Below are 14,814 nucleotides of genomic sequence, written 5' to 3'. Positions count from 1 at the left end.
GCATAACATTTTATGAGTCTGTGTGTCTGTCAAACATTAGTTAGCATAGTTCCTGCATTTTTTCTTACAAGGGAACAATAGAGCAGATACAAGTATAAGCCAACTGTCACCGCAACTCCAGTGAGTGCATGTATATCAAAGGGCACCTATTATGCAAAATTCACTTTTATCAGGACATAAATGTGGGTTGGCAGTGTGTGAACGCAACCACCCTACAAACATTAATGCAATGTTACACAGATAAAGCCCCGCCCCCGGCCACTTACTGACCATTACCATAGTTCTGTCCTTAGTGAATTTTCCGACATATTTCAATTTGCGAGATACTTTTGTCTCAGATTGTATTTAAAGAAATCTGATTTATTTTAACTAAAGTCCCTCACTGTCACTTTTGGTAAGGAAGTGAGGAGCAGCAGCTCATTTGCATTTAAAGGTACAGACGCAAAAACAGTGGGTTTTTCGCTCCCACCCAATTGGGGCAATTTTCACATTTAAAATAAATGATCAGGAAGGGAATTTGAGCCAAAGGCACACCTGAGACTTTATAAAAATGGGAATAATATGTTCCCTTTAATGTGTTGTAGTACAGGGCCACTAGAGGGCACTAACACACCTAGGACATTTTTAAAGTATGCTAAATTTTCCCAGGTACACAGCAGAGTCAAACACTTAATTCTAAGATGTATATAGAGAATATGAACATATGCACCGTGGTGCTGCATGTCTGTAATAGAGCCGTGTCAAGTGAAACTTCTCATACCGGGTTGTTTCTCTCAGCTTGTGAATGGGAGGAAAGTATGATGATACCCTCTCATCGCTGAATCATCTTTTAACAGCCAGGTTGAACAAGAATATGAAGCGTTTTTTGTGTTTTGAGATCAGGATGTTTAAGTGAGCATTAGCCTGGAGAAGTGACAGGGAAATGGATGGAGAGAGCGTTGAGTGGTTTCTCCGATCGACGCTCGGCACTGTTTAGACCCATTATAAAGAGATTGTCACCCCTAATTTTTGCCCACAAAACACATGGCTTCTCAGAACTCAACTGACCTTATTGACTTAAAGTTTCTCAGCAGCCACATGATCAGAATCAAAGGATCAAAACCAAAAGCTTTTTATTTGCTGATTTTAGGGGAAAATCTGTGAAATGTATATTGAATGGAACTAATGGAGGTTCAATGGAACTAATACTAGAGATGCAATGACGTATCGGCCACAGATATATATATATCAGCTGTTTTTTTATGAATGTAAACCCTCCGCCAAGCTGTAACAAACTATGGGTAAAATAATAAAAAATTTGCTAATACAAAATAAAATCTATACAAAATCAGATGTCTCTACATTTTAAAGTGATCGTTGACCTAAAAATGTTCTAAACATGTATTCATTTTTTGATTCTGTTGATCACAAAATAAAGATAAATGATGGTAACCATACACAGGAATTTCAAAATCCCTAGTAGGCCTTCAGACAGGCACTCTTCAGTTTTTGGTAGCCTGAAATGAATGCAAGTAGCCTAAATAAAAATACATTACTTTTAAAGTAGAATATTGAAACAAAACATCTATCAAAACGCAAATAACACATAAAACAATCAAAAAAAATCATCAATAGAAATATTTGCATCTAACTGAACTGAAATTTCGATAAACTTAACGGATAAGAAAATGCCACTCGACATTGAAGGCATAGCACAGGGTTCCTCAATTAGTTTTCACCACGGGCCACATTTTGCCAATAGGGCTACTGAGCACAATGTTTACTCTGCTTTTCTTGTTGTTGTTTTTGATGCTGTTGTTTTTTTAGAAACCAAAATATCTGGATTTCTATGTAAGCCATTACTGTTCCTGCTCATCTCCACACTGTTAACCCATTTAATAGTGGTTCAATGGGTCTCAAAACTCACAGTTTGGATCATACAATGTTTTTCCAGTTACTGATTGGATCATTTTTTCGATCAGAAAAATAGGGGCTACTGTCGCTTTAAGAGCAGGTCTGCACGGAGTCACATATACTTTAACCTTTTTCGAAATTCTCTTCACTGCACATGCAATCTATATCACTTTGAAGCTTGTTGCGGGTGATTTTACGTAAGGATATTAATGGCCGACAGGACGACGTTGGAGGACATTTTGTTCAACTGATCCAGATCTTCAATGACAAATTAGCACTGCTTGCTTTCTGTACAGTTTGCAGCTACACGCGAAAGTGAAAGTAAACGCGATTCCTGAATTACCTGCACCATAATTACCCATCAAAATCTGTGAGAGAATGCCTAAGCATTTAAATAGGTTTTGCCTCCATATAAGTCAAGATAGCCCAACGGGCAGGGCACAGATGCATTTTGGTAGCCCGACTGCAAGGCATAATAGGGCTGTGACGTCGGGCTAACGATTTTGCAATTGATGGACCCATTAACTTCCATTTGTATTTTGTTTTCCTAACTATGAACTTCCTATAATTTTTCAAAATATCTTAATTTGTGTTACGGTTACAACTCGTAGTAAAAACTCATACCAGTTTAGAACAACATGAGGGTAATTAAATGACGACAGAATTTTTTTTTTTGGGTGAACTATCAACTATCAATTGGCAAGTCCTGGTTTGTTAATATCGGCAAACAAATAAAAAAAAAATTGTGCATGTGTCTATAATTCTACATTCTTATCAGTAAGCACAATAATTTAAAACATTATTTAAAAAAAAAAGTTTTCATTGGTTGATTTTAGGTATTAAAGGAATTAAACCATTGAGAGAAAAGGCAACACGCATTTGCAAGAGAGTTTAATGTGTGAATTCTCCTTCCTTGCACAGATGGGGTCGGAAATGAGACTGAATAAAAAAAGCAGATAAGACCTTCAGACTCGTTCTCTCTTCCTCTCCTGTAGTGTAGTAACACTTATTTGTGAGGGATGATAAAGCCTCGCGTTAACAGAGGATGTGGTTTTGAAACTGACATGACAAAACAAGCCCTCAGAAAGCTACAGCCCTCTCCACAGTCTTCATTGAGTTCTGTCAAAAGAATGTACCAGAAGTCTATACGTGGTGTCAAAGCAAAGATCAATCTGACTGGCTTGTGTTTACCCAAAGCATTATGATAGCACACCATTAATAACTCCTCCCGCTTAGTTGTCAAAGCAGTTAAAGGAGTTAACTGATGGCTGAACAGGATACTGTTTAATATATCAAATTGCTGCTCTATTTTAAACGTTTTTAATCACCCTCAAGTCAAGATAAAAAGTATTTTTTTTTACTTTTTTTTTAACTCAACCAATAGCATGAGTTTGAGGCGGGACTTCCTGTTAGTTTCAACAGTGGAACAAGAGGGGGAGATTTATTAATTTATTTATTTTTATATATATACATTTATTTATTTATATGTATTTAAACATTTTTTTACTTTGTTGTTATAATTATTTGCATGTTTAATCTAGCCTGCAACCTGGAGTTCAGAGGACAATGCTAATTTGCTAATGCTAACGTTTGCCAATAGTTGCATGATCCTACAGCAGTCATCTCTGTATTGCGTCACGTATACTAACTTACTAAGGTTTTGTCAAGATGGGTAGTAAAATCAAACATGTTTGCCATATACAGTCATTAGAGATATCATGATAGACTTGAGCAGAGGAAAAATTGTCAGTCTAGCTGACAGCTACCCTCAGCCGTATGAGAAATTCTCTTGGCATGGTGCTGACGCATTCATCATTACTATAGCAACCGATGTAGATCCAGATATTGACCACACTGTCTAAACAAATGGATCAGATTGCAAAATGACAGTGCAGACGGTCGGTCCTAAAACTCTGATTTGAAACCCAAATCAGATTTGCATGCGGTGTCAAGAAGGCCAGAGTTTATTTTGACATGAACATGTTGACAGATTTTGTACAATGCATTTTTCATACATAACATCAGTAGTGATGGTGTTCCAGGTGCATATACATACAAAATAAAACGATGTACTTCGAGAAACTAGACTATGATCAATGCGAGCAAATCTAAAGGGGTTTGGGAAGAAGTGAGATAACAGAGGTGATTTAGAGGTTGTCTGGTTTGATTAAGGATCATGTCAACAATGCCATGGTGCTTTTCCAAACCCGGATTACAATGTTATTGAGCTCCAGGAGTGAATAGCAGTATAGTGTCTTTGACAGGCTGTAAAGGATAACTTCAGGATTTTATAATGCTTGTTTATTGTGTTGATGACCTTTAAAATGGCTAAATGTATCCGATTAATGTAGTGTCACAATACTGAAATTGCACTATATGTTTCTTTTTATTTGTGCTTCAGGACCAGGGCATTTTGCAGGAGTACCTACTTGCTCTCACTACAAATGAACAACTGGTAGTGCAAACTGCACAGGTAAGACTACCACAGTTTATTTTATTTAACCTTGAAATAGCACTAGCAAAATGAAAGCCAGCATATAGACTTTGAATTGAAACCAAAGTGCACAGCTCACCCCTCATTTCGAAGTTTTGAAATCCATTCAGGTGATCTCCGGGGCTGGCGCTAGCACTTTTAACACAGCTTAGCACAATCCATTGAATCTGATTCGACCTTTAGCATCGGGCAAAAAATAACCAAAGAGTTTCAATATTTTTCCTATTTAAAACTTGACTCTTCTGTCAAGTCCCCTGCTATTGAAAGTAACCAAGGGGACTATTTTCAGGCAGTGCGTAATATCACTACGCCTGCTGCAGCCATGTTACAGCTGCAATGTCCTTGATTGTTACGTTTGAGAGTATAGTTCCTAGCATATCTGCCTAGAAAATTGCAACTTTAAATTTTCTGTCGGTCTTAGTACACGATGTAACTACAGAAGAGTCAAGTTTTAAATAGGAAAAATATCGAAACTCTTGGTTATTTCTTAGCGCAATGCTAATGGTCTAATCAGATTCAATAGATTGTGCTAAGCTATTCTTAAAGTGCTAGCGTCAGACCCGGAGATCAGCTGAATGGATTCCAAAACGGTAAGATTCAAATGTTTAACTCTATATTTTAACTCTCATATTTTCAAAAAAAGTGGAATGTCCCTTTAAGAGATCCTCCAAAAAGTTACACAATGCACCTTTAGTCTGATCAGACCAAGCTACTGTACAATAGCTTGTAGATATATTCAGTGTTTGTGTACCAAGTCTTATGATAATGAACTTGTAACATTGTAGTGGCCGACATATAAAGTCAGTGAACTAATATATGCATAAAACATTTACAAAGGCATTGGTTGACCACATATCGTTAGAAATGGCTTTGCTTAATGCATTACCTTTTGCGACAAAGCTGCCAATTCACTTTAAGATAGGAAACCAAAGCATCACTTAAGGTGATGTAAAAGTAAATGTTTTTTTTTTATGGTTCAGATGACTGACATCAAATCCCCCACCATATGTTTATTGGCAAACCTTGTTGAATGAGAGTCTCTTCTTAACTCCATTATGCAGCGTGTGGATACTTCATGCAACTTTAATGATGGTGGTTTCGCTTTTATACCACATGTAGATCCTCATCTTTAGTATAGATTAACAAATGCTGTCGGAAAATCTATTTGGAAACATGTTTTCTCATCTCCGTAAACTTAAGGCGTGATGGACCTCACTTTAGTGTAGTATTGCCTTTGGTGAAATAAACATTTGCAGTTCTCATCACATGATGGCTCAAACCAAATATTATGCTAAAACAAGGCAAACATTACGAAGTATAAACAGCTGTGCCGATTCTCACTTATGAGTTCAGCTTTATCCCATCATTTTGCTGGATTGTACAATAGATGTGTACGAGTGGGTGTGTTTGTATGTGGGTAACTCGAGTTACATTAGGTAATTAACTCCATTATCATGTTTGTTGCGGTACAGGAAGGGTAAAGGCCCATATTGTGTTGTGTAGGATGGTTTTAATTCTCTTTTTTTTTTATTCTTATCCAAAGCACTATTTTAGCTTGAATATTAACAAGTCTGCTTCAAAAACATGTTGTTATTGTAGTTTTATGTAACAAAATAGTTTTTGTGTATAACTGTTGCCAAAAAAAAGTTTAAAAAGAACAACACAAGTACTGTAATTGCATGGTGTTGTTTTTTTACTGTGCTATGAGAGCCACAGGTGTGTGAAACAGTTTGATAAATCACCCAGTGTTTTGTTTAATGGTTTCTCTCCCTTAGACTTTCTACCTTTGTGCCTCATTCGTTCTCATTCATTCTCATCTTCTCTCTCCTGTTTTATTGGACAGGCTCTGAAAAACATAGCAGCCATCAGCCTGGCCATTAATTACCCGAATAAATCCACTAAGCTGCTCAACATGTCCCCCTGAAAGAGGGATGAAAGCGAGGGAGATGAGAGGAGGAAAGCCTGCCAGATGCCCACAGGACCAGTCTACTGCGGGCGATATCCACGTATGGTCTTCCAGAAAAAAACAAAGCCCTTTGCCGTTTAATCACTTGGTGGGGGGTAGAGTGATGTCTCCTGATGTATTTTGGTACCAGTTACGGCTATCACGGGACCCTTTATGAATCATCTCGGCCATATAATTAGAAAAGCCTTTATTATTGCTAACTTGGCTCAGTTGAGAAAGTAAGTAAGTAAGTTACATGGTGGTCAACAAAAAGAAGGATCTTTTTCTTTCATTTATTGTTTTTTTGTTGTACCTCAGCTTTAACAGTGAGATCTATTTGGTTATCCGTGCCAAGGCGTTCTGCATTTTTTTTTTATCCCCACTCATCCCTCGTCATATTTTCTTAAAAAGCCACAGAGGGTAAAACAATCGATCAAAGTAAAAGGAGGTCACCTTTTCCTGCGTCACACACCCTCCCTGGACACGCTGCCTAAAAATACAAAGCTGCCAGTGCAGTGTCATCCGTCAGAGTGGCCCGAAACCTCAAACCGCAGTGGGACAACTATACTGCTCACTATATATAAAAATATCTAACAAATCTCACTGGGCTTATTGTACCAGAGTATAATGAGCTGATGTGATCATACCTGAAAACCAAACATGTAAAGGTATAGTTCACTTAAAAATCTGCCATCATTTACTCATCCCGTGTAACAAACAACCCGTGTCTTTCCGAACAACGAAAGCGGATTGGGATGAGGGACTGCTCTGGTCACCATTCCTGGACATTCTGCTTGAGAACGCATTTTGTATTGCATGCACTGCAAAAAGGAGAGACAACTGGGTTTGAAGTTACATGAGAATGAGTTAACGACTACATTTTTTGGGTTTGTTTGTTTTTTGCAAACTATCACTGTATGCATGGTAGACGGAAGTACCTAAGAAAAAGTTTTATGTGCCATGGAAACATAAGGCGCCATTTGCCTTAAGCTTAAATGATCTTGCTAATGATTGTGGATCAGTTAGGAAATCAAAACGCGCCCAGACTAAACAGAGGGGGAATGTAAGTGATTATTGTCCCCCAAAACACATTTATAATGCAACACACCACCATTTCCATTGATGGAGCATCATATACAAAATTACACTTTATGTTGTGCTGAATAAAACACAGAATCACAGCAGTACCATAAGTAACGCCGTTTAAATGACCTGTTAACATTTCTTTTTAGATATACTATTATATTACAGCATTTGGCCTGTTTGACAAAGAGACGGAATTGACCTGAAAGATGATCATTATCAAACTACTTTGTGGTTATGGAAAAATGTATACTGTATTTATTACTATCACAGGAATGTTACTGGGTAAATCTTGAGTGAAATGTATGATTGGCTTATAGAGTGAGATTTATTTGTTGCCATTTTGCTGGTCAGGGAAAGCTTCTTTTTGGTTATAATTGTTATATTAGTATATTTTATATATAATTATCTTTTTGTTGCGCTGTAGCTTTTTTCTTTATTTTAAAGGAATGGTGTAAGTCAGGCATGTGATCATTATTTTTTATTTCATTTTGATTTAGTTTTAGTGGGTGAAAGAGAACTGTAATGGATATCTATGCCAAAGAATTATTCGTGTTTAAAAGAAAAGCATCTAACACAAAGAAATTCGTATTTATCTTCCAATAACATTTGTATTTTCTTGGGGATCTTACTGTATATTGGGGTGGCTGGTGTTGGAATAGAGATAAAGCAGAAGGTTTTTCTGAAGAGATGGAGTTCAGCTGCAGATACAGATCATTTAGTCCTTAAGGTTTTTGTTTACACGTGTAGTATGGAGCACATACTACGGTTGTTCGGGTGGTTATTCAAAATGTCTGCCAGGAAGACTTCCTGTCTGTATGAAGCCTCAGATATTAACAAACTATGTGCCTATGTTTAAAGTAAAGCAATGCTAATTTAATCTTCATATCGTTGTAAAGGTCCTCTCCTTAAGTATATTTTTTAAAGAAAAGTATATAGTTTAATTTCAAGCATTTCTATTTTATTTTTATGAATGTCTGTTTTGGACTTCATGACTTTAATTGATATTGCTTTGAATTTAATTGAATGTATATAGCTGTTAATATTGATAAATGCATAAATAATTGATATGGGAATAATCTTTCATATCAGCCCATCACTCTTTAAAAAAAAAATGTATATTGTTGTAAGTTTCCGATTTTGGATTTATTTGCTATGTCATGCAAAAGGAAACACAAATGCTATGGGTTTATTGCTAATTTGTTTTTAATTAAAAAAAGCAAGAAATTCAGTTTTCTGGGAGTTTTAATCTCACTTTATTTTTTAAAACACTGTAAGAAAAATCAAGCACTTGATTTTGCAAGTCAATTCAACCTACTATTTTAAGTTTTGGCTTGTGAAAAGCTGAAAATAACGTATAAAATCAAATTGAAACTGCTTATTTTTTACAGTGTACAATAAAGGGCGGTTTCCCAGATAGGGATTATCCTAGTCCCAGACTAAAACGCATGTTTGAGCTGCCTTAATTTAAAGGGACACTCCACTTTTAAAGAAAATTAAAAATTTGGATTTTCTAAGCCGATATGGCTAGAAACTATACTCTCATTCTGATATAATAATTTTGTGCGCTGCATAATATCATTGCGCCTGCTGCAGCCATGGTACAGCGGCAAAGTCCTTGATTATTACTCCAGAATGAGAGTATAGTTCCTAGCCTTATCTGCCTAGAAAATCACAACTTTTAATTTTCCGTTGGGCTTGGTACACAATGTTACTACAGAAAAGTCAAGTTTTAAATAGGAGAAATATCAAAACTCTTTGGTCATCTTTAAACATGATGCTAATGGTCTAATCAGATTCAATGGATTGTGCTAAGCTATGCTAAAAGTGGTATAGCCAGACCTGAAGATCAGCTGAATGGATTCCAAAAAAATAAAAATCAAATGTTTAACTCTAGGGGAGTGTCCCTTGTCTTGGATTAATCTAAATCTTGTCCAGGAAAGGTTTCATGGTTAGTTTTAAACTTGTTTAACAAGGTTTAAAGCCCCCAATATTCTAGAAAATACACTTTTAAATGTGTTTCTATCAGAAAATCACTCTAGCAGAGCAGAGTCACCAGTGTTTGTGCAGAAACCTCCTCTAATTATACAAATCTTATCTATTCTTCTTTGTTTAATCTTCTTTGAACCGCAACAGTCACACAAAACAAGCTGTTGGGGATCCACTATCAATGTGATGTCACATTGATTATGCCCCACCCATGACCACTCACAGACTCCCGCCTTATGAGCGCGTAGTTCAACATTCTGCCAGAGACACATGTTTTGATGTAGTCCAAAGCACATGTGTAAGCACTCAACCGTCTTCTTTGCATACGGGGAGGTGAACAGAAGCTTTCTTTGCATTTAAAGAGAGAGACATACACAAAAACAGCCCTTTTTTTTGCAGCCACAAATGGCCATGGTCAACATCGTATAATGAAAGATCTGTGGTGTATTTTGAGCTGAAAATGTACAGACACATTCTGGGGATACCAGAGACTATTTAAATATTGCTAAAAACACTTAGATTAGCGGCCCTTTAATAGTAAATTATGCATTGACATGTATTTTAATCAATGATACGTTCACATTGCCCTTTTAAAAGTACACATTTGTTCCTAAATGGCACATATAAGGACCTTTTTAAAAGATGTCGCCCAAAGGAGAGCTTTTCTACCTTTTACTGTCAGTGTAGCTACACCTTTTACACTCATCTTTTTTTATTTTGTTCCATTCATTATCGAACCTTATACCACAGGGTTGTTGAATGCTTTATTCTGATTGGCTGAGAAATGTTCAACGGGTATTCATAAATTTTTGATAGACGCACACCTAACCTGTCCAATGTCTTAAAATAACCACAGGAGCATTGTCATAACAATGTATGTGGTAATCGTGGTATAAGCGGAATTATTGCCTACCTTTAAATTATTTGAAAATAATGCACACCCAACGCTGCATTACCACCTTGGGTGTGCATTATTTTCAAATATTCAAAAGCCCGTCATGAATTATTCCTTACTTAAAGCCTGGAGCTATGTGGCGTTACTCTGGAGGTTACACTAAATTACACCTAATCCAGCTTTTATGAAACTTACTTAAGGTATTTAAAAGTCCAATGGTACATCCAGTAAATAAGGTTTCCGAACCCTACCGGCGTCCTGCTTATTAATTAAAGACAAATATCTTCTCTAAAGATGATGTGTCATGTCATATATGTTTGTGTTTTGCTTTGGCAAACACGCTGACCCTCCCTTTAGTTCTACAAATAGTCCCTCCAGTGTCAGCATTTTCTTCCCTCCTAGAATGTAAACCATCTGTTGTATTTTATTTGAACCTAAATATAGTCTGTATCTCTCTCTCAAACAAAGACACGTGCACGGTGACCTTGTGACAGAGCCACACCTTTGCTATAATTCTATACACGGCTTTCAATTTAAGGTGGTGCTTTGTTGACTTTCAACGTTCTGTTTAGATTATCAGTTTTTATTAAGCATTACCTATTTATTTGTGTGTGTGTGTACCTGGTAATTATCACGTTGTGTTGACCAATTGTCGCCACAAAGATAGGAATACCAGTATTTTTGTTACCTTGTGGTGACATTTTGATGTCCCCATGAGGAAACAAGCTTATAAATCAAACTGAAAGATGTTTATTGAAAATGTGAAGTAGCAGAAAGTTTTCTGTGATGGTTGGGGTTAGGGTTTGGGTTTTTACCGTATAAAATGCATTACGTCTATGGAATGTCCCCACAAAACATGGAACGTGTGTGTGTGTGTGTGTGTGTGTGTGTGTGTGTGTGTGTGTGTGTGTGTGTGTGTGTGTGTGTGTGTGTGTGTGTGTGTGTGTGTGTGTGTGTGTGTGTGTGTGTGTGTGTGTGTGTGTGTGTGTGTGTTCCCATTTTGCCAAATGCCTGGTTATTACAGCATAGCTACTGCATTACTCCCCAGAAAATCACCACCTATTTTCTCTCAGTTTCTCTCTTTATCTGTCCATTCATGGAAGAGCTGAATGACGGATATGCCATTGATGGGGTTGGGGGGGGGGTTGCTGGAGAAGACTGTGGTGAGTCAGTGTCGCTGTTGAGATGTAACAGCCCCCACATTCCCTGTGAGTCAGCTCTCCTCACACACCCCACACACCCTCTCCTCATCCACGGCTCTCTGCCTTCCCACGAGCTGGACATCACCAATGAGACCCTGCAGCTGGGATTGCAGAGGGGGTAGATGATGATGTCATCTGATGGGGACGTGAGACGGTGGGTTTGATGAAGTATAAATAGACTGTGACTCTAAATGGCGTGAAACTCGTTCTTAACACCTACGGTTTGGATTTGGAAAAAGGGGAGAGTTTGAAAGGTTTGTGAGAGGATGCTATTAGAATTATGATTAAAAAAGATTAATATTATGAGTTTATCTAGTGATTAATACATCATGTATTATTGTAAACATCAGCACCGCTTAAGTTCAAATGTGGCGCCACACGATAACATCGGATCTTTGATGCGAACTAGCCAATGTCATTCAACGTCAATAATCATATTGTCGTTGATCAACTGCTTTAACTTACCATAATGATTTGTATGTTTTTCTACTTAATAGCTAGCTTGATCACGTAATATATTAATAGATGTACATAGATTTACATACGTGCTAGACTCGATTACAAACGACAGTCAATTTTCACATAGAAACTAGTCGACCAAAATGTTTTTCCAGTTTATTAACTGAGACGCTGTCTCTTTAAGTGTTTCAGACACTGCTGAAATGAACAGCCTGAGCCGCAATGTTAAATAACAGCAGAAAAAGAGATGAGTGAAATGAAGCACCTCGCAGTAAATATGCGCTGACTGAAACAATAAAATACTGCATTTGATTTATACAGTGTCTGTTTATGTGAGAAAAGGCTTGTTCGCTGTGTTTGTGAGGAGAACATTTGCATTTGTTTTCAATTCTCTGTTGTCATCCTCCATTGTAATGCCTGTAGGCTGGACTGCAATGTTCAATGCAGTTCAGCTTCTCTGAGCAGGAGTCAACTGCCCTCAGTCAAGTCCTGACACTCTTGAGAAGACCTTTACATACATTCATATCGTATTTAATGAATAAAGAAATCCATTAGTCAATCACAAGCATTTCCTTGTTTTCTTTGCTTAAGGTACATCTAAAAGTTTTTATTGTTATTTCTCTTTTTATATTGATTAAAATAGTCACATATTTGAATGGGAGATGGAAAATACGTGTGTTTTGTGCGTTCCCTCTTGACGTCGTTCTTTGCTTGGTTCGTCATTTCTGTTTTCTTCTCATGCACTTGTTAGCTAAACCGCCAATTCGTATGATCCAACTTGAGATGAGCGCCACCACCGATTTGACATGCTGGATCATCCAAAAAACACAACACTAGCTGCGTTTCCATTACCCTTTAAATTGCGCAAATTGACATTGCGAATGGAAAAAAGGCGATTGGAAAACACGTTAATTTCCCATATAGAGCAAAAAAGTTTTACACTTGCATGAGCAACCATTTATTTGCATCTTCAGGTCACCTGATGCAAGGAAGTCACATAACTATTTTTTAAAGAATTGGCTTTCCTTGCCAATAATGTTTGGATAACACTCCTACATCTCTTTTGATTTTTAAATAATGTACTATTACCTCCAAGAAAAACCTATACGTTGCCGCTCCTGAATATAAGGGCTTTCCTTTGCATTAATGTTTGGATAATATTCTTATCTTCTTGGGTAAAAAATAATGCCTAGTACGGTGGGCATGAAATTAGTAAACCCTACCAACATAATTCGACGTAACGTTTGGAATGACTTATCGCCATGGGAAAAACTAAGTTTTAATGAACGGTTGGTGTGGAACACACTGAAAAAAACTAAGTCAGACTAAAACCTGCCCAACAGTCGACTGTCAGCTTGGTGTGTACCTAGCTTTACATGTTCAGACATTTTTTGACATCGCCACCTACTGGCTTGACATGCGTAATACAGCATCTTTAGTCGTTTCATGAATTCGTGCACTGTAAAAAATTCTTTGCTACCTTAAAGTCCAATGAACCGCAAGTAGCAATTACCTTATTTTTCCCGTGGTGACATATATCCAAGTGAAACCAGCTTCTGAAATGAAATAAGCCAGGGCTGGATTTGAATTTGTCTATCAAGATCTGATTGGTTCGTTTGAAGCTGCTAATTGCTAATCGCAGCTATCTTCTCCCGGGCCCTGACAACCTCCCATACCATATGACCGGAACTAAAGGGAGATTATTGAGGGGGACTAGTGGTGAGCGTCTGGGCATGCAGGGTATGCACGTGCAAGGGGGCCCGGCCCTGGGCCCGCCCCAGCTTTTAATTAAATATTTTTTTCAATTTAATTTTTATTTGTGGCTGCAATAAATATATTTTTGTATGCATATCATGTGTAGTGATTTCATTTTTCTCCATAATGTCTAATTTCTCCATCATTTCTTGTTTGCGTTTATTATAATTTTTTCACTCCGCGGCAGCCGTAGACTAGCCTACTACGCCATAGATTTTTTACATGACGCATCACCGCGCCAAAAAAAAAGAAAATGCAGTGTGAGAGGTTACTATAGCGGCTATCTACATGAACATTAAGGATGGACAAATATAAACATAAAAGTGGGGCCTTAAAGAGAAAAGAGAAGGCGGAGAAGTTAGTCATGAGTCAAAAATACCCAAAACATTTTGTTTTTCTTTATTTAAATCTACCCTTTAGAGTAAAAAAGTAAAGTAAAAATACCACAATATTTCAAAACAAATGACAGTTTTTCATTTTATTTTCATGGCGACTTTAACATTTTTAGTTGAATCAACTCAGATTTACAAGTCATGTCAACTTACTATTATTTATCTTGATAAGAGATGAGTTGCTACAAATTAGAAAATTTAGTCGAAAGAAGTCAACATAGTTTTCTATGTTTTATAACAACTCATCTCTAGTCAAAACTTTTAAGGCAGCAAAAAATGTTTACAGTGTCAGACTCTAAGTTTCTGAAGATAAAATTTGATGTAAAAAATTGTAAATCATGGTTGATATTGCTTCCAGTCGCTAATCACAGAGCCACTTTCACCCACTTTCAGTAAGTTTAAATATAACCAGAGTCCAGATATAACCCACATTTGGTGCCACAATTCTTCCCTTTTCACACAATCACATGTAACGTATCAGCAGAGCAGCAATGACATCACATCCGATAACCAGTGGGCTGTCACAGACATCTAAGAGCTCTTTATTAAAGGAATGCCCCATCACAATACTAATGAGACCTACTTCCTGTTTCCCTCGCGTCACTTTTTCATAGAGCTGCCTGCTAATTAGTTTGTTTAAATAACCTACGAGAGCGAGACCTCACTCAGACAGATATAATAGAATCACAGAGGGACATCTCTGATTG

The 14,814-nt window shown here is 37.2% G+C and overlaps 1 protein-coding gene across 3 annotated transcripts in view; it reads left to right on the top strand.

The window, feature by feature from the left end:
• Positions 1 to 8,516, top strand: part of zzef1 (zinc finger, ZZ-type with EF hand domain 1) — a 55,203-nt gene extending 46,687 nt beyond the window's left edge. For all 3 annotated transcript variants that reach the window (XM_065250164.2, XM_065250163.2, XM_065250161.2), the window contains exons 53-54: positions 4,295 to 4,366; positions 6,231 to 8,516. In XM_065250164.2, the coding sequence (XP_065106236.1) occupies positions 4,295 to 4,366; positions 6,231 to 6,311 (153 nt within the window). In that variant the 3' untranslated portion in view covers positions 6,312 to 8,516. The remainder of the gene's footprint in view (positions 1 to 4,294; positions 4,367 to 6,230) is intronic.
• Positions 8,517 to 14,814: the final 6,298 nt, after the last annotated feature.

Source organism: Paramisgurnus dabryanus, chromosome 5, assembly GCF_030506205.2.
Source record: "Paramisgurnus dabryanus chromosome 5, PD_genome_1.1, whole genome shotgun sequence".
In the NCBI taxonomy this organism is placed as follows: domain Eukaryota; kingdom Metazoa; phylum Chordata; class Actinopteri; order Cypriniformes; family Cobitidae; genus Paramisgurnus; species Paramisgurnus dabryanus.
The sequence above is the reverse complement of the archived record's forward strand: the minus strand, read 5'-3'. Positions and strand labels throughout refer to the sequence as shown.